The following is a 20,951-nucleotide window of genomic DNA, read 5'->3' as shown; positions in this document are numbered from 1 at the left end:
CCTCTTATTTATTTCGTTCTTCCACCTCTGTCCCCCTCCAGGCTAAGCAGCCTGACCATAGGGGACTCTGATCGCAAGTCCTCCTCCGGCCACCAGAGGGAGTCGACGGCCGATGCTCTTACTGAGAGCACAGGTGAGTGCACGTGATGTACAGGGCAGGGACCCCCCCCCCCATGAGAGGTGTCATTTCGCTGCTCGCCGTGGAAGGAAGTATATTGTAGCTAGAGCCATACGAAATCCGTTTAATTTTTTTTCAAATCCCATTAAATTTGTTTCCAAATTCCGTTTTTTCCGTTTTAATATTTCAGAATTCTGTATTTTGCTTTGTACGCTCATTTACCATCAGAAATAGTGTCTAATAAGTGGGAATGAATAAATGTCCACAATTTTATAAGATATAACAATCCTTTTAATATTTTTAAGTGCTGCAACTCAGAAATACAGTTCAATTTTACACAATATTTTTCAAATAATATTGTGACAAAATAAAAATACACATTTCAAGTGTAAACAAACAATAGATACAGCTAGCTACTACTGACATCACAATGTAAGTAGCCTAGCTATATCTTCTTTTGTGTAACGTCAGAGGTCCAACTCCGTATCTTGTAGCCATGCCCTTAACTCTGGTCCCACATCAAAGAGGCTGGCTTCCGAGGGTGGTTTGTATAGGGGGCAGATGGTCAGGATGTGGTCAACAGTCTGCTCAGGGTCTCCACACTCAGATGCAGTGCTGTCTGCCAGGCCCCACTTCTTTAATGATGCTTTAAAGCGACCAACCCCAGATCTTAAACGGTTCAGCAGAACCCATTGCCGGCGTGGAAGATCGTCTCCTGTGGCGCCATCTCCTGGATCCCAGATGTAGTATATAGAAATATAGTAATGCATAATTTAGGCACCTTTAGTTTAGTTTATAAAAGACAGTGTGTACTGACAATCATTTGCATTAAACAAATAGATGGGTGCACCAGATTTAGCAAGAAGCTATAATTTCTAGTCTTGTGTACTTTAACTACTGCAACGTTACATAGCTATTTTATCACAATAGTGTCAGTGATTAGCCTCGCCCTCTAGCTGTATCTATTGTGATCACCAGGGATCATCGTTAGAGAGCTGGTGTGTATGGGGCTGCGGCACTGCAGATATACCCTACTCTGTTTTGAAGCACAGTGTTTTTCCGTGTTCATGCCATGGCTTTTGGAGAGTGAACTTCGCACGTGTTTTGCGAGTCCAGTCCACGGCATGTTGACAGAATTTGCAAAACCTTATCGCTGGTCATATACAAGTCATTAGGATACTGCGCTGCTTTGAATTTAGGGCTTAGTCTGGAATTTCTTCCGACGTTAACGCTAATACGGATTTCATATGGCTCTAATTGTAGCACACTAGTGAATTATTATTATTATTATAGTATATTTACATTTACCGCATATACATACATATTAGGGCTGTCACATAATTTTCGAATTTTGAATTTAATTTCGAATTCAGATATTACCATATAACTCTGTAAGAAAAAAGAAAAACACAAGACAACCATGTTACAGAGTCGACAGACATACAGACAAGACACCAGAGAAACAATGTGATTAACCCCTTCCTTCCCTCCCAACCAACGCTATTCATTTTGATGTGACACTGTCCCATAAGTCCAAGGTTATTTCATATCGCTCAGCCCTTTTGTACTGCACTGTCCCGTGTGGGTTGCGACCACATTTCTATCCTACTTGTTAAGTAGGCTTATTGAATGTGGCACAAATAAATTTTTGAATAGCTAGCTGACATTCTTAAAACCAAATTGCAATGTTTTGTTGAGCTGGCCTCTGAGTCAATATTTCATGAACTATTCACATACCCTCTGTCTCTGTCTCTGTCTCCGTCTCTCTGTGTCTCTGTCTGTCTCTCTCTCTCTCTCTCTCTCTCTCTCTCTCTCTCTCTCTCTCTCTCTCTCTCTCTCTCTCTTCCCCCCCCCCCCCCCCAGGCCAGGGTCTTGTCCAGAGGTGTGTGGTGGTGCAGAAGGACCAGCTTGGCTTTGGCTTCACTGTGTGCGGAGAGAGAATCAAGCTGGTGCAGAACGTCCGGTCAGGTCAGACACACACACACACACACACACACAGACTCACAGACACTCACACACCGATGTGTTTTGCTCGACACAAATGTCACCATCTCTGTGTCCTTCTCCTGTGTTCCAGGCGGAGCCGCGGTCAAGGCAGGCGTCCATGAGGGAGACAGGATCATAAAGGTTGGTACATCTTTATTAACCTTTATTATAACATACACTGGACATGCTGAACACACACGGAACACGCTGAACACACGCTGAACACACGCTGAACACACGCTGAACACACTGAACACACGCTGAACACACACTGAACACACTGAACACACACTGAACACACACTGAACACACACTGAACACACACTGAACACACACTGAACACACACTGAACACACGCTGAACACACTGAACACACGCTGAACACACACTGAACACACTGAACACACACTGAACACACACTGAACACACACTGAACACACACTGAACACACACTGAACACACGCTGAACACACGCTGAACACACGCTGAACACACGCTGAACACACGCTGAACACACACTGAACACACACTGAACACACACTGAACACACACTGAACACACGCTGAACACACGCTGAACACACACTGAACACACTGAACACACACTGAACACACTGAACACACGCTGAACACACACTGAACACACTGAACACACACTGAACACACACTGAACACACTGAACACACGCTGAACACACGCTGAACACACACTGAACACACACTGAACACACGCTGAACACACGCTGAACACACGCTGAACACACACTGAACACACACTGAACACACGCTGAACACACGCTGAACACACACTGAACACACTGAACACACGCTGAACACACTGAACACACTGAACACACGCTGAACACACACTGAACACACACTGAACACACACTGAACACACACTGAACACACGCTGAACACACACTGAACACACACTGAACACACACTGAACACACACTGAACACACGCTGAACACACGCTGAACACACACTGAACACACACTGAACACACACTGAACACACGCTGAACACACACTGAACACACACTGAACACACACTGAACACACACTGAGGCCTAAAAGAAAAAATGGTTTGTTTCCGGTTGCCGACCGACCCTGCCGATTTAGGTGCGACCCAATTAATTTTATGAGTAAAAAAAAAAAAAATTAAATGAATATATATATATATATTAGGGCTGTCAGTTTATCGCGTTAATTAGATTAATTAATTACACAGCAAATTATCACGTTATGAAAATTAACTCAAAATTAATTACAAAAAAAAAATTATAATATTTTTTTTTTATCTCATTCATTCCATAAGTATGTAGAATACACATTTAAATTTGTTTTTAATATGGTCCATTTGCATGTTCTTGGTATCTGATTCTAGGGACATCTATGAATCTCAGGGAATGTATTCCCAGTGTCAGAAATACTGTGGGCTAGATCCACAAAGAATGGATTGCACGGTGCAAGTTACACCCTTACTTACACTTCATTATGAATTGAAAATGGGGGACCCTGATGTAAACAAGACGAAAGTCTTTCTCTGGTCTGCATCCCCTTAACAATTGTGTGTATTGAGCCGTACTGTATTGTACCCATTCTGCAATCTGTTGATAACATTTTCATTCAATCAATCAATCTGCGCGGTGATTGATTGAATGAAAATTTTATTTTGAGTAAATTGTAATGAACCAAATGAGAATATTAATAAATTTTTTTAAATCTTTGTCTGTGAATAACACCATGCTCAAATTGACCAGACCTGAAAAATCTAAGCAAATTAATAGATGGAGGATGATTAAACAGAAGGTTTTGTAGATACAGTACTGAATTCTGCCATCCGGACACATGCAATTTGAAATATGAATATAGAATATCAGGCATAAAATGGTTATGCGATTAAAATGCGATTAATTAATTAATTACAAATCCTGTAATTAATTAGATACATTTTTTTAATCGCCTGACAGCACTAATATATATATTTTTTTTTACAATAAAGTTTCATAGAAATCTTAGTCAAACCTTTAGTATTATGGATATTAAACATGCTGGCAGAGTACATGCATCCATGTTGTGAACATTTGAATTAAATAAAGAAATTCCCTATCCATAGTTGCCGTGGGAAAGAATAAAATAAAAAATTTAATAAAATAAATTCCCTACCTACCCATGGCCTTAACTGACAACCAACAGGAAACAAACGCTGAACACGCGCTGAACACACTGAACACACACTAAACGCGCTGAACACACTGAACACACACTAAACGCGCTGAACACACTGAACACACTAAACGCGCTGAACACACTGAACACACACTGAACACACTCTGAACACACACCGAACACACACTGAAAACACGCTGAACAAACACTGAACACACGCTGAACACACAGAGGTCTTTGAGGGAGGGGAGAGCTTTGACCATCGTTTCCCCCGCCCAGATGCTCCTAGCTAGTCCAGGGAGTGGAACGAGCAGCTCTCAGTCACAAGGCCGCTCCTCCAGCCTTTAGGCCAGGGCTACTTTCTCGATACTGAGACACATTAGAGGGATTTAGCTGTGTTCTCTGTAGCTAATTTTCTTTCTCCATACCCCCCACTCTCTCTCTCTCTTCCTTCCTACCTCTCTTTCTCCCTACCTCCCACTCCACTATCTCTCTATATATATATACCTCTTTCTCCCTACCTCCCCCTCTCTCTTTCTCTCTACCTCTGTCTCTACCTCTGTTTATCTCTCTCCCTACCTCCCCTCTCTCTCTTATCTCTCTCTCTCTACCTCTGTCTCTCTACCTCTGTTTATCTCTTTCTCCCTACCTCTTTCTCTCTCTCTCTCTCTCTCTCTCTCTCTCTTTCTCTCTCTCTCTCTCTCCCCCCCCCCCCCCCCCCCCCCCCCCAGGTGAACGGTTCGCTGGTGTCCTCCATGACCCACCAGGAGGTAGTGAAGCTCATCAAATGTGAGTACAACAACAACCAATCTGCATGATGACACTATTTAGCGCGACGGCAACCAAGTTGACCACATGGGCCAATGCTGCTAACGCTTTGTCTCCGTGACGACGGTGCACAGATTTAAAACACTCCACAGACAGACACACGGCTATAATGACTCAACAGCACTTGTACCGACATTACGAGTTATTACGTCAGCTGTTATTATATCTACCTCAGCTGTTATTCATGAGTTATATCTACCTCAGCTGTTATTAATGAGTTATATCTACCTCAGCTCTTATTAATGAGTTTTATTACATGGCGTTTTCACATTCGCCGAAATGCTTGCTTGTGATTGGTCAATAGCCCCCCGACAGCGGTCATTATTTTTCAATAATGACCGCTGTGGGACAATAATGACCGATGTGCGCAGCTGTTCGCAATCAAGCCCACATCAGTGCAGCAAATCAGACACACCTGCCGCGGCTGCACTGACAGCGGAGTGTGTGTAGATTACAGCGGAGCCAGAACAGAGGCTGCCCGCGATAATAATAATCACTTTATTTGGGCTGACAGAGCCACAGAACAACTGCGATTTGTCAAATGAATTAGGTATATTGTTAGTAAGTTAGCCATGTAATAAGCGGGATAATGTATAGCTTTACTCGGTCATTGTCGCAAAATAATTGACCTTCACTGACGTTTAAAACACCTCGCCGAAGCGGCTCGGTATTTTAAACTACGTGTCGGTCAATTATTTTGCGACAATGACCTCGTAGCTATACATTATCCCTTACATATCTACCTCAGCTGTTATTCATGAGTTATATCTACCTCAGCTGTTATTCATGAGTTATATCTACCTCAGCTGTTATTAATCAGTTATATCTACCTCAGCTGTTATTAATCAGTTATATCTACCTCAGCTGTTATTAATGTAATCCTCTCTGTATCACCCTATAGCTGGGACGTATGTCGCGCTGACACTACAAGGGCCGCCCCCTTCGGCAGTCGCCCTGCCCCTAGAGCCCCTCCCCACAGACCTCTTACCCAATCAAAGGACGTCTTTAGGTGGCGAAGCCCCGCCCCCTCCGCCACCGCCCCTGCCACCTGGCCTCACCAGCATGCCCTCCCAAAGAATCACTGGGCCCAGACCACTACAGGTGACTGAACGCAAAGACACGCAGGAAGAACGAGTAGAGATGGACACTCGTGTTCAGGGGAGAGTCCGAATATCTTTACATAAAGTGGTACTTTAGATTGGATTAGATTAGATTAAAATGTAGTCATTATACAACATGAGTACAGTACAACGAAAGGAAGTTTGGCATCCAACCAGAGTGCAAATGTAACAGTAAAGTGTAATAGTAATATACAATGTACAGGTGATTAAACTGGGTATAAAATACAGTATATAAATGAGTACTACTGAGTGTAGTGCAAATCAGATGCATGTACAGAGTTGTAATAGCAATATGTAGAGTGATGCAGGTATAAAGACACTATGGTAGTAAGTAGGGCTGACCCATATTAGTCAATTAGTCGACTAATCGGTCGAAAGGAGCTGTAGTTGACTAACCAACCTTAGTCGAATAGTTAAAAAAAAAAAAAAAAAAAAATTAGAATTGATATTTAAAAAAAAAAATTAATCATTCTTTCCAAAAGAAAAGAGGCCTAGAAGCGTGGCTAACTGCCTACGAAAACAGGCACAGAGGCACTGAAAGAGGATTTCACCCATCTAATGAACACACTAGACTAGACAAATATCAAGATGTATCCATCAGTGGACCAATTGCATGCTTTTGCAGAGGACAAGAAGCCTTCAGTCGACTCCTTCAGATATTAAGCACCCCCACAGCCCAAATGGAATGATAAAAAGTAAAAAAAAGTAAAAAAAATATATACCGGTATATAATAATATTATACTTTTTTTTTTTTTTTTTTTTTTTTTTTCTCCGACCAATAGTCGACTAACGGCAAATGTTGGCCAATCATAGTCGACCATCCAAATCCTTAGTCGGGGACAGCCCTAGTAGTAAGTCATACTGGCCAGCAGCATAACTAGTAAGAGTAGGTAAGGGATATGCACAGATATAGATATAGTATCTACAGATATGTAAGAGGATTATGTACAGACAGATGTCGATATATATCCCAGCAAAAATAAATATATATCCACCATATACGGTATATAGATGGTGGTTCTGTTGTAAGGCTAATGACAACGTTAAAGTAGCGATAGCGGTGATGATATTTAATACACCAGTCTTACATTGAGTCTCTCTCTCTCTCTCTCTGTCTCTCTGTCTCTCTGTCTCCCCCCCCCCCCCCAAATGGGGACCATTCCTTATGCTTTATTGTCCATTATGAAAAGTACTTTAACATATTTTGTAAATCCTCTTCCACAGGACCCAGAGGTACAGAAACAGGCCAATCAAATCCTCAGGAAGATGCTGCAGCAGGGAGAGGCAGAGCTCCGGGTACACACACACACACACACACACACACACACACACACACACTAAGGCTGAGCCCGAACGTTCGAACGTTCGTTCGTTATGTTAACATTCGAATTCTAAATAAAAATTTTATTTCTTTATTTTTTATTAATTCTTTATTTTTTATGTTTCTTTTATGTGTCTATTCATTCTGTTTGAACCAATGTGGTTTTTCTTCACAGTTGCAGATAAAGATGAGGCTACACTAATATTATAGTATTTAAAAAAACGTTATATTCATTAAAAAAGTTGATTTAATAAAAGAGACTCATTTAATCAGATTAATCACTTTATTCAAATTGAGGATTTAGTTTGAGGGTAAAAAAAAAAAATTACTTTAAATATATTTTTTTTTCAATTTTTTTTTCATTAAAAACGAAGGTTCTAACGTTCGTTCGTAAAACCCTGACGAAGTTCGAATCCCAAAAACAGGCTTCGGGGACAGCCTTAACACACACACACACACACACAGAGTAGTCTAGTCTTTTGTCTTATTCGTCTTTTATATCAGAAGGACCCAAACGGAAAGATGCAAGTTCACACAGCGCCACAGCTCATCCCCACACACCCCTATTAACCCTTTCACTACCACACTACAGAAGGTTATCCTTTCACTACCACACTACAGACGGTTAACCAATATGATTCCAATATCAATCTAAATAATCATGATTCAAATGTCATAATCGAGCAGCCCTACAATCCACAGCAGAAAATATTCACCATCAAACGGGATACTATGTTTTGTTTTCACGACTAATGCATTGATTAAACGAGCCTTGGTCGACTAAGACCAAACCGACCGATTAATCGACTAAACAAGCCTTGGTTGACTAAGACCAAACTGACCGATTAATCAACTAAACAAGCCTTGGTCGTCTAAGACCAAACCGACCGATTAATCGACTAAACAAGCCTTGGTGGACTAAGACCAAACCGAAGCGTATTTAATCAGATCCTAGATACGGAGCACATTGAGATCACTGGTGCCTCAACACTCTCTGCTCTAGCCTCATGGTCTGGTGAGACCGGCCGCATGTGCGCGTTATGTGCGCAGTGAGTGCATGTACCCCCTCCCTACTTCCCATTTTCCCACATGGAATGCACCTGATGAACACCCTGCTAGTTTGGCGTTTCCTGGTTCTCTGCTCCCGTTTTAAAATGTGTTTCGGACAACATTTTAAGCGGGAAATACAAAATGTATTGATCTGAAACACCTAGTATGACAGTTTGATCTGAACTTGGTTACATCCCTATGTGATCCTATGTAACTAAGCACCCAGTAGTGTGGCATCTAGTGGCAAAAAAAAGAAATTGCACATAATTAAAATTATGAATTATGAGGGGGAAGCCCTAGTATTTGTTTATTCTTTGACCCATAATGGCTGTTGATGACACAACACTGACTAATCCACAGGACTTGATGGACGAGCAGTCTCGGAACCCCTCTCCCTCATTGGATGAGAGAATTGAAAGTGCCAAGAGGCGGATTCATCAAGTTCGGGTCAAGATTCAACAAGATCTGGTAAGACCACGTTTTTTTGTTGTTTTTTGTTCATTTACATTTAGTCATTTAGCTGAACGCTTTTATCCAAAGCGACTTAAAAGTTCTGTACGACAAGTCATCAGGAAGGGTACAACTCTTACAGCTGAGTAATAATGTTCATCAAACAGTGCTGAAACCTGGGTGCTGCGTCAGTGTTGAGCTAGTAGTAAAGTTCATAGCACATAACCACGACGAACCAATCTAGAATCACTGCTCAGGTCCCGTCACTAGGATCACTGCTCGGGTCAGGAGGATCACTGCTCAGGTCAGGAGGATCACTGCTCTGGTCCCGTCACTACGATCACTGCTCGGGTCAGGAGGATCACTGCTCTGGTCCCGTCACTAGGATCACTGCTCGGGTCCCGTCACTACGATCACTGCTCGGGTCCCGTCACTACGATCACTGCTCGGATCAGGAGGATCACTGCTCAGGTCAGGAGGATCACTGCTCTGGTCCCGTCACTACGATCACTGCTCGGGTCAGGAGGGTCACTGCTCGGGTCCCGTCACTACGATCACTGCTCGGGTCAGGAGGATCACTGCTCAGGTCAGGAGGATCACTGCTCTGGTCCCGTCACTACGATCACTGCTCGGGTCCCGTCACTAGGATCACTGCTCGGGTCCCGTCACTACGATCACTGCTCAGGTCAGGAGGATCACTGCTCAGGTCAGGAGGATCACTGCTCTGGTCCCGTCACTACGATCACTGCTCGGGTCCCGTCACTACGATCACTGCTCGGGTCAGGAGGATCACTGCTCAGGTCAGGAGGATCACTGCTCAGGTCAGGAGGATCACTGCTCGGGTCCCGTCACTACGATCACTGCTCGGGTCCCGTCACTAGGGTTCCACTGATATATTGGGCTGATATTGTCTGTTTTAAAAAATATCAGTATCGGCTAATATCGAATTTTGAACATCAGCCCGCTGACCTTACCATCTTTCCTGGGCTCAGTTCTTGACTGTATAGTGGAAATACTGGCATCAAATCAACCAGGAGATGGAAAGGATATGATGATGCCAACCACTTCATCAAAATTCAATTTGATTGATATTTGACATTTTCCACACAAAAAAAACATGTTTCTTTTCTCTTTTTTTTTTATCTACATTTTCTCCCCCTTTTTTCTGTATTTTCCTCCCATCCCAATTTAGTCGTTATGCCAATTCCCTTCCCTCCCTTCCTGGTCGTTGTGTGCATTTGCCCCCCACTTGCCGGTCTAGGGAGGGAGTCAGCCAGCCGCTTCTTTTCACCTGACAGCGAGGACTCTCACTGGGGGAGCGTAACGCGGGGGAGGCTCACACTACTTCCCCCAGTTCCCTTCCTCGCTGAGCAGGCGCCCCGACCGACCTGTAGGAGTCGCTGTTTACAACGACCAGGATACACACCCCACCGGCTTCCCACCCACTAACACTGCCAATCGTGTTAGTATGGATGACCGACCAAGCCGGAGGTACCGCTGACAGCTGGATTCGATACCAGTGTCTCTGCGGTGGTAGGCAGGCGCTTAGTCCGCTGCGCTACCCAGCCGCCCAACATGTTTCTTTTCTGTCTTTCTCCAGGAGGGAACCCGATCCGAATCTGTCACCAACTATCTCATAGCAGGAGGAGGTTTGTATTTGCCCACATTTCTCATAATACTCCAGACGTGCGTCGTCTTTGTTCAAATGTTTCACACTCTTGTGTTAAAAGCGGCCGTGTGCGTTCACAGGTCGTCTGTCGGTGGACTCCTCCATCGAGGGAGACTTTGAGGTACAATCCAACGCTCATCTTTTCAAGATTCAAGAGGTTTATTTATCACATACATACCAGGGTATACAGTGAAATGCGGCTGGCCATACCCGCTTCGATTGTGCAAGAATACAATAGTAAATTAAATAAGTAGAAGATAATAAAATAGACATAAAATAGACATGTTAAAAGTCCTGAGATGAATGCAATACAATGTTATCTATGAATTAAAGGCACTGGGTCCTATGTGCAATACTATACAATATACAGTTTTACTCTATAATGTCCCTATGCTATACTTGCTATTACTAACTATACTACCGGTATACAAGAACCACAACAAGTTCTTTCCTTAAAGTGTCCTTTTCTTATGTGCTAAAGTGACCTGTGGTGCGTTTGTGTGTGTGCGAGTGCAGAATGTGTGTTGTGTGTGTGTATGTGTGTGTTCATGTGTGCTTGTATGTGGAGAGATCAGTGTTCAGTGTTCTGATGGCCTGGGGGAAGAAGCTGAGCCTTAGTCTCTCTGTTTATGCTGCTTTTCATAGACTAGCAAGGCTGCGTGTGTGTGTGCGGTGGTCCCACTCATCCTGTTCCCTCCTCCTCCTCCTCCAGGCCTGTGAGAGTCCCCACTCCTCCCCCTCCTCCTCCTTCAGGACCCCCCAACACAGACGCCAGGGCTCGGACACGCGGACACCCTGGTCTGACTCGGTGAGATCACCACACACACGCACGCACACACACACACACGCACACACACACGCACACCTGGTCTGAATCGGTGACATCACCACACTAGGGCTGACCCCTATTAGTCGACTAATCGGTCGAAAGGAGCCGTAGTCGACTGGCCAACCTCTTAGTCGAATATAATAATTATAATTATAATTATTCTATATTTTTTTATCATTCTTTCTAAAAGAAAAGAGGCCTAGAAGCGTGGCTAACGCTAATGGCACGCATACCAGAGGCTAACTGCTTACGAAAACAGGCACAGAGGCACTGAAAGAGGATTTCACCATCTAATGAACACACTAGACTAGACAAATATCAAGATGTATCCATCAGTGGACCAATTGCATGCTTTTGCAGAGGACAAGAAGCCTTCAGTCGACTCCTTCAGACATTAAGCACCCCCACAGCCCAAATGGAATAAAAAAGAAAATTAATATATTTTTTAAAATATTATACTTTTTTTATATATACCGGTATATATATTTTTTTGACCAATAGTCGACTAACGTCAAATTTTGGCCAATCATAGTCGACCATCCTAATCCTTAGTCGGGGACAGCCCTACACCACACACACCTGATCTGATTTGTTGAGATAAATACACACACCTCACACTTACTTCTCTTCATCAATGAAAGTTCCTTTTCAAAGGTTTTCAAATTTAAGCTTGACGCGGTCTTGAATGGTTGTCTGGTGGCCTCGATCTGTTCTGTACAAAATTACGGTGGTACTAAATCCAGATTGAACTCTGCCATTGGAAAAAGGAGATTTGGCCCGATCCATAGATGTGTAACTTGGCCATAATAAGGTAATTTATAGGCCTTATATTCTATATTCATATTTAAAATAGCATGTGTCCGCATGGCAAAATTCTGTACTATCTACAAAAACCCCTGTAAATCATCTGCCCTTTATTAACTCATTCCGGGCCAACAGCGCCCTCTGATGATGGCCCTTTCCGTGCCAACGCTTTATCGAATGGAGAATAGGACTTATTTGCGAGTGCATAAAACATATCAAATATAATAGCAATAGATCTAAATAACACAGTGATTGTCAATGAGTTGCTTCCAGTCAACATGCACGAAACGGATACTTTTTTCATACATACATTTCCATTTTATACCGTGATGAATATCAATATATTTCTAGGGCGTTCTGTCTCATCTCAATAAACTCGAGCAAATCAAGCTTAAATGTATTTCCTTAGAAAGCGTGCCATTTGTCGCTTGATTTATGAATAGTTTTCAAATAAACGCTAGATTATCGATAGTATATGTGTCCTTATGCACGAAGAGAAGCGGGGTCTGAAAAATCGCTTCTCCGTACTTTGGTCGGCGCGAACCTCACACACACACACACACGCTCCGATGGCGGTGATAGAATGAATAGAATAGAATAGAATAGAATGATCTTTATTGTCATTGTTAGTGTTACAACGAAATTTAAAATGCAGCCCTAGGTGCTAGCCGTCACACAGTCCTAGATCATAAAAACACAGTCCTAAACAGAGTATTAAATATAAAAACAAGAGTAAGGCATAAATAGACATAACATAAACAGGGGGGTGTAAAATATAATTGCACTATCCCTTAGTGTTGTGTGTTGTGTGCGTGGGGGGGGGGTGGGGTGCAGGGGAGATTGTTGTTTAAAATTTTAGCTGAGTTTAGTGCACATATGGCCCTGGGATAAAAACTAAACTTCAGTCTGTTGCCCGGGTGGTGTGGGTCTGTCAGTATTTTGACTGCCTTCTTAAGACAGCGGGAGTTGTATAGTTGGTGGGGATCTAGACCGGGTGGGAGGCTAGAGCTAGAGATGATGTGGGGCTTGAGTGTCTTTTCAAAGACCTTCATGGGTAGGGAGGTGAGTGCGACTGGACGGTAGTCGTTCAGGCAACTGATGGAGTTCTTCTTTGGGACCGGGATGATTATGGAGGTTTTCAGGCAGGGTGGGACGATGGCTTGGGACAGGGACTGGTTGAAGATCTTAGTGAAGACCCCCGTCAGCTGGTCAGCGCAGTCTTTCAGCACCCGTCCCACGACACCGTCCGGCCCCGCCGCTTTCCTAGGGTTCACTCCCTTCAGTGTAAGTCTCACCTCGTGCTCCGTGAGGATGATGCTGCTGAGGGCTGGTGAGTGTGGTGAGGCTGCTTCTGTCGGCACCGCCTCGGGGGTGGCGTTGATGTGCAGTGTGGATGTTTTCGTCGGCCTCGCTTTGAATCGTGCAAAGAAGGAGTTCAGCTCCTCTGCCAGCTGAGGGTCACCCTCGTTGGCTGAGGAGTGGCTGGGTTTGTAGTTGGTCATCTGTTGGACCCCCTGCCATACCTGTCTGGTGTTGTTGCTCTGGAAGCAGTCCTCAATCTTCCCCTTGTAGTCGGCCTTGGACCTCTTGATACCTCGCTTCAGGTTGGCTCTGGCAGTGCTGTATAGCTCCTTATCACCAGACCTGAAGGCGGTGTCCCTCTCTCTGAGCAGACGCTGCACCTCTCCCGTCATCCACGGCTTCGTATTGGGATAGACCCGGATACGTTTGTCCACGGTGACAGAGTCTATGCAGTGCTTGATGTATCCCAGCACTGATGAGGTGTACAGTTCCAGGTCTTCATGTTCAAAGACCTCCCAGATGGTGTTCTCAAAACAGTCCTGCAGCTGTGGGGTGGCGCTTACCGGCCAGGTTTTAACTGTCTTTGGTATGGCCGGGGCACTCTTTCTAATGGGGGTGTAGGATGGGATTAAAAGCAGGGATACATGGTCTGACTGACCTAGATGGGCTAGTGCTTTGGCTCTGTAGCCCAGCTTAATATTAGAGTAGACCTTGTCTCAGGGTTTCCGTTAGAAAATATTCGTGCCGGTCTCCGTGTCCTGCAAGATTTCAATCTGCCGGTCAAATGGGAGAAATTCCGGTCAGAGTTTATTGAGCTTAAAAACAATTGATAGGCAGGCTATATAAAGAATGACATCCTCAAGGCATGTAGATTTATAATATTTTAACTTAAAACTAGGCTACTTTTGCATATACAGTCATTATATTCCAAAATATAAAATAAGTCCCGAGACTCCTTGCTGCTGCTGACTTTAAATCAAATAGGTGTCTGTGGGCAGTCGGCCTGACATTAATAAACAGCAGTGTGTTATAATCACATTTTTATGAGCTAACGAATTCCGTTATATTGGACATTTGTATTAATTATATCAAGCGAATAACTGAGAAATTTGGCAGAGAGACGGCAACATTATCGTGAAATATAAGCGTTGTGTGATGACTATTATATCTCCGCCTCCCAGTCCCAACGAAGCACATACCAATAGTATGCAACTGCAGAGCTGCAGAGCCAGCGGCGCTCTCAGTTCCGGTCTGGGGACCGCTCAGCAGCGCCACCCACCCAACAGCTGAATTGCCAATGGCTGAATTGGAGTATTGCACTGTGCGCGCACAACTGTCAGCTCTGCGGCTCTGCAGTTGCATGCTTCTCGCAAATCTAGCTCCCGCTGCCAAACCAAATTAATCTCGACATCGCTTCACCAATAGTCGTTATCAGAACACTACACACATATCATAATAGAACACACATCGTTGTCATTATTAGACCTGCTTGGTGAAGCAACAATGAAACAAATGTAACTATTTTAATACAATTCAAATTGTGCTTAGAGGGAATTATTTTCACTGGACATTATGACCGGAGAGATTTAAATATGTCGGACTTCAACAGATTTTGCCGGTCAAAAACCGGTAATTACCGGACAACGGAAACCCTGCCTTGTCTAGTGTGTTATCTCCTCTTGTGGCACATTTTACATGCTGATACAATTTGGGAAGTACTCTCTTCAGGTCAGCGTGATTTAAAGTCCCCCGCAATGATGTGAACAGCCTCAGGGTACGTGTTTTGTTGGTTGCTAATTGTGCTATGTAGCTGACCTAGCGCCGCGCTAGCATTAGCATCCGGTGGAATGTACACTGCAGTTATCAGAACGGCGTTAAATTCCCTTGGAAGGTAAATGGGTCGGCATTTGACAGTCAAATATTCTATGTCGGGTGAACAGTGGCTACTCACAATGTTTGTGTTCGTCCCCCAGGAGTCTTTCGTGTAGATTAAAAGGCCACCGCCGCGCGATTTCCCTGTGCTCTCCTTCGTTCGGTCTTGTCTGTGATGCGTGCGCCCTTCTAGCTCGATGGCTAAGTCTGGGATGGATGAATGGAGCCAGGTTTCTGTGGTAATTAGCACGCAGCTATCCTTCACAGTAGGGCTGGGCGATATGACGATATATAAATATCGGGTACAGTTCATTAACGATACACTTTTTAAACGTATCGTGGATATCGTGATGTTTTGCACAAGAGGATTGTGTCGCGTCAATCTGGTCCACACGTTCAAACTTTTGAACAACGCCGCCCCCACACACACACTACTGCATCAAAGTTACTACTTATGATTAACAAAGGCATTCGTTTTGTGGCACTAACATTATATAGTTACACGTTCAATAACATCAGCGTATTTACCCGAACATAGCAACGTCCGAGGACGACCTAGATAGATAGCAAGCATTACTCGTTCATATCTCAGCCCGTGCTGAGTTGTGCCCATTCTGCAGTCTGTTAATAAAGTTTTCACTCAGACAGATGTATGGAAAGGCTTTTATTATAACATTTGTTGCAGTAAAATCATTATGCCTCGTTTAGTCATCCTGCGGAGCGCTGGTAATCTACTCGTCGGCCGCGGGGAGCTAACGTTAGTAGCTGTGTTGTGAGCACTCGTCAAAATCAATGGAGGACATTCTGGAAGTAAAAAACGAATATGCGCTGCCGCTTGCCGATTGGTGCTAAGAACAGCAGGGCGGGTGCAAGCGGTGTGACGTAATTGGCAGACTCGACTGTCAATCAAAATTATTCTGTTTGCCGTCTGAATGAATGAATGAATGAATGAATGAAAACTTTATTAACAGATTGCAGAATGGGTACAATACAGTACAGCTCAATACAACAACAGTGGACTGAAGGATGAAGACCAGAAAAAGACTTTCAGCTTTTTACACAAGGGTCCTCCATTTTCAATTCATCAAAACATTTAGAGACATACAAATATACAGTAGTTTCATAAAAATGCTATTTATTGATTGATTGATTGATTGATTTAAAACTTTATTAACATATTGCAGAATGGGTACAGTACAGCTCAATACATACAATTGTTAAGGGGATGCAGACCAGAGAAAGACTTTCGTCTTGTTTACATCAGGGTCTCCCATTTTCAATTCATCATATTTCATATCTAAATCATATAATATCTCATTGATAAATATATGCAATATATAATCTAATAATCCAATAATCTAAATCTAATATATAATATAAAAATGCTAAATGCATGGGTATTTTATTTGGTCTTTAATGTTAGCTTGCACACTCAAATACTGTCTTGGTAAGCCTCATAATGAATTGTTTGGGGAAAAAAAGAAAAACATTGTGATATGTATCGCCGAAAGGTCAGAAAATATCGTGATACAGGGCTGTACAGTGCGATGATATCGTCGCGAATTGCCCCTTTAATTGGCCGTTGCGATTGGTAAATATTATCTGGGGGCGGGCTTGCGAGTAGTGCTTTCAAGCCTTGGATTCGCATTTCACTCCTAAATGATCCAAGGCGCGTGATGAATGATGACGCGATGACGTCACTCACGCGAGCTGAGCAGTGAGCACTCAGCAGGTATGATCAGCGAGCTGCGGCGTCTGCTCCTCCTCCAGCGCTCTCGCACCCGTGGCTGTTGTAAACACTGGGACCTCGGTGAGCCTGCCAGCCGGCTAGCTATTGATAGCTATCAACAAATGCTCCAGTAAGTCTAGTAGTGCATGATAGCTTGCGTTAGCTTACTGTTCAAAACGAAACGTCCCATTAAACTAAATAGTTCAGATAGCTCCGTCCTGATATCAATGTCTTATAACACTGAGTTGATGCGTATTCGAGCTGAGGGCACGCTGAATATAGTCAATAGGGTCCAGCTGCAGCGCCGGAGAATCCTGGCCGTAGCTGGAGGCTACAGTATAGGGCCCAGCTGCAGCTCCGGAGAATCCTGGCCGTAGCTGGAGGCTACAGTATAGGGCCCAGCTGCAGCTCCGGAGAATCCTGGCCGTAGCTGGAGGCTACAGTATAGGGCCCAGCTGCAGCTCCGGAGAATCCTGGCCGTAGCTGGAGGCTACTCAGTACACACAGACAGTGGAGCTGGTTGCATATAGCGAGCATTTAGACTTGTTGCGTGGTGGCGATGTCTCGCAGATAATACAACTACAAGTATGATTATATAATATATATATTTTATTAAAAAAAAATTATATAAAATAATTTTTTTTTTTTTTTTTAAATAAAAAACAATCGATATAAATAATGGTAAAATTGTTATTTAAAAATGTGCCCCTAAAAAATATTTTTTGCCCCTAAATTTCTCATTTAGGGGCAAGTGTGCCCCTAGTGAAAAAGCTTAGCGTACAGCCCTGTGATATCATATTTAGGCCATATCGCCCAGCCCTACTTCACAGTGTTGTTAGTTGCAACCTGTAGTCTCAGTTTGTCCATCTTGTTAGCGAGAGATCTGGCATTTGTTAGGAAAATACTCTGCAGCGGAGGTTTATCTGGGCGTCTTCTCAGTTTCTCTAGCAGCCCGGCTCTGCAGCCCCGTCTTTGTTTACGTTCCTTACGCCCGGCGGCGATGCTTGGTAATGGGGATAACAAACCACGGTGCGCCAGGGCTCCTAGCGATTTCAACCGGAATGTTATTGCCGCGGATAAACTCTGCTGTAACAGCGTTTTCCTTGGGTAATCCGATTTCTAGTAGGTCATGTCTACTGTAGCTATTTTTAGCCCCACATGATGTTAGTAAGAACAAAAAGACATTCACAAACAGTACAGACGTGTACCGAGTGTCAGACCACAAAGCCTCAGTGACCAGTCGCGACGCCATCTAGACATACCCAGTTGGTATAACTGTTCATTGAGAGACTCAGGCTCAGCTTCTTCCCCCAGGCCATCAGAACTGACATCTGATGTCATGCAAAAAGATTAATCCAATTCCTGATCGCCATTCCAAATATCGATCGCGTCCATTGATCCAACGTTATAGTCCAAAACACATAATCCAAGCTGCCCCCCTGACTCGACCAAGCTGCAATAGTATCCAGCTGCATGCCCGAGAAGGGAAACCCGGATCGGAGTATTTTTTTCTGATGCACATACCCAGCCAATCCAATCCAATGATGTGCAATACCATCTGGGAGACGATAGGCGGCGGTATTTGCCCGTTTGCGAGCTCAGACCCATTCCCAATGATAACATCAGGTTGGATGGATGAAAATGAATGGATATCGCTAATAAAAGAAATAACGATTAAAACCCGACTATACTCGTGATTGGCACGGAAGCGATGGCGAGTTACCCCGACTATACTCGCGGTTGGCACTGAATGGGTTAATTTGCTTTGATTTTTTTTTTCTTTTTTTTTTTTACACTTGATCTCAAGAATGTGCTGAACATCACGTCTGGTCAATGTTAGCATGGTGTTATTCAGTAAAAAAAAGAATATATATATTCTCCTTTGGTTCATTACAATTTACTCAAGCCTAGTAACAGACACTGGGAATACATTCCCTGAGATCCATATATATCCCTAGATGCCAAGAACATACAAATGGACCTTGTAGAAGTGGAGCAATCTTCCATTTACTTAAGTATGTATTTTTAGGCGAATATTCTGAAAATATGGCTCGGGCTTAAGAGGTTAATTTACATGATACCTCAGCCAAGCAGAGTTCCTGACGTCTGTCATGTATGTGTTTGAAGGGTGGGAAGGCCCAGATCATTGGCCCTGAGGAAGAGGAGGAGGAAGACGATGGCTATTCATTCAATGAGGTGAGAAAGACTTGAGTTATAACTTGGATCAGTCATGTGTCTGTTCTCATTCGAACGGACAGACACAGCAGATCAATGTAGCCACATAACATAACCGATCAAAGTAAGCGCTCGACAGATATTGAGCGTAATTTTGTCAATGTGTGTTGTCATGCGTTTATGTTTTCAAAATCGGTCAAAGAAGAACGAAATTGACTTATCTCAAGCTCTACCAGGTGGGGAGCAGGCTTGACTACACAGTATTATAACGAGTCTCCTCTGTCTGCCAGGTATTCACCCAAGTATTCACGCCTGGAGGTCATGGTTTTGTAAGTGGATGTTTGCTGTTGGAATTCTCGGTTGGAATTCTAGTTTTTTATTGTGTTTCTGTTTTCTGTTATCCCCCTCTTTCCACCTCTCTCTGTGTACCATCCTCTCGCTCTCGCTCTCTCTCTACCATCCTCGCTCTTGCTCTCTCAGATGGACGGCCCATTCCAGGACATAGAGTTGTTGAAGTCCCGGCCGGCTCACATGACTGTCTTCATGAGATATGTCTTTACCCAGTTACTGGACCCTAACCCTCTGGTCAGTACCTTTACCCAGTTACTGGACCCTAACCCTCTGGTCAGTATCGTTTAGAATTATGAAAAATAAAAAGTAGTGTTATGTTTAGACACTTCACATACTGTACATACTGGACTTTACACGTTATGCCTCACGTTTCACCAGTTCATTCACACACCGACGGCAGAGGCGACCATGCAAGGTGCCAACCTGCTCATCGGGAGAAATTAGGCGTTAAGTGTCTTGCTCAAGCACACTTGGACGCAGAGCCGGAAATGAACTGGGAACCTTCTGATTGCCAGACAAGCGCTCTACCGCCACCGTCGCCCCGTCACGTACATCACATGGATGCCATGTTTATAGCACAATCCCTAACATTCCATTACATCATCATCACAGACATAGGCAAACGGCAGGTGATTGTGACCAAATAACCGGTGATTAACATTAAACGGCAACCGTGGCGATAATGAGGCAGTGTTTGCGCCATATTGGTAGCAGAGGAAGTTCAGATACGTCTTGTTGTAACATCATGTAACAGTGGAGCGTGTTTGGTTTCCATGTTTCCGTGACAGCTGTTCTACCTGTCAGTGGAGGCATACCTGGGATCCAGCAGTAAAGACGCTCGCTCCCTCGCCCCGCAGATCTGCTCCCACTTCCTGGACCCAGATGCTGTACGTATGGACTTGATCTATATGAGGCTACATAACGTTAACATGATCTATATGAGGCTACATAACTTTATTAACATTATCTATATGAGGCTACATAACATTATTAACATGATTTATACACTGAGACTACATAACATTATTAACATGATCTATATGAGGCTACATAACATTATTAACATGATCTATATGAGGCTAAATAACATTATTAACATGATCTATATGAGGCTACATAATGTTATTAACATGATCTATATGAGGCTACATAACATTAACATGATCTATAT

General features: G+C 43.6%; 1 protein-coding gene across 5 annotated transcripts in view; it reads left to right on the top strand.

Annotated features, from left to right (window-relative positions):
* arhgef11 (Rho guanine nucleotide exchange factor (GEF) 11) overlaps window positions 1-20,951 on the top strand; it is a 143,735-nt gene that overhangs the window by 11,889 nt on the left and 110,895 nt on the right. For all 5 annotated transcript variants that reach the window (XM_084313624.1, XM_084313626.1, XM_084313623.1 and 2 more), the window contains exons 2-14: window positions 42-133; window positions 1,982-2,086; window positions 2,196-2,245; window positions 5,010-5,067; window positions 6,008-6,207; window positions 7,453-7,524; window positions 8,960-9,067; window positions 10,650-10,698; window positions 10,799-10,839; window positions 11,431-11,526; window positions 19,382-19,450; window positions 19,910-20,014; window positions 20,569-20,667. In XM_084313624.1, the coding sequence (XP_084169750.1) occupies window positions 42-133; window positions 1,982-2,086; window positions 2,196-2,245; window positions 5,010-5,067; window positions 6,008-6,207; window positions 7,453-7,524; window positions 8,960-9,067; window positions 10,650-10,698; window positions 10,799-10,839; window positions 11,431-11,526; window positions 19,382-19,450; window positions 19,910-20,014; window positions 20,569-20,667 (1,144 nt within the window). The remainder of the gene's footprint in view (window positions 1-41; window positions 134-1,981; window positions 2,087-2,195; window positions 2,246-5,009; window positions 5,068-6,007; window positions 6,208-7,452; window positions 7,525-8,959; window positions 9,068-10,649; window positions 10,699-10,798; window positions 10,840-11,430; window positions 11,527-19,381; window positions 19,451-19,909; window positions 20,015-20,568; window positions 20,668-20,951) is intronic.

This window comes from Notolepis coatsorum (assembly GCF_963971535.1).
Source record: "Notolepis coatsorum genome assembly, chromosome: 4".
Lineage (NCBI taxonomy): Eukaryota > Metazoa > Chordata > Actinopteri > Aulopiformes > Paralepididae > Notolepis > Notolepis coatsorum.
Note: the sequence above shows the minus strand (reverse complement) of the source record. Positions and strands in the feature narration are given on the sequence as shown.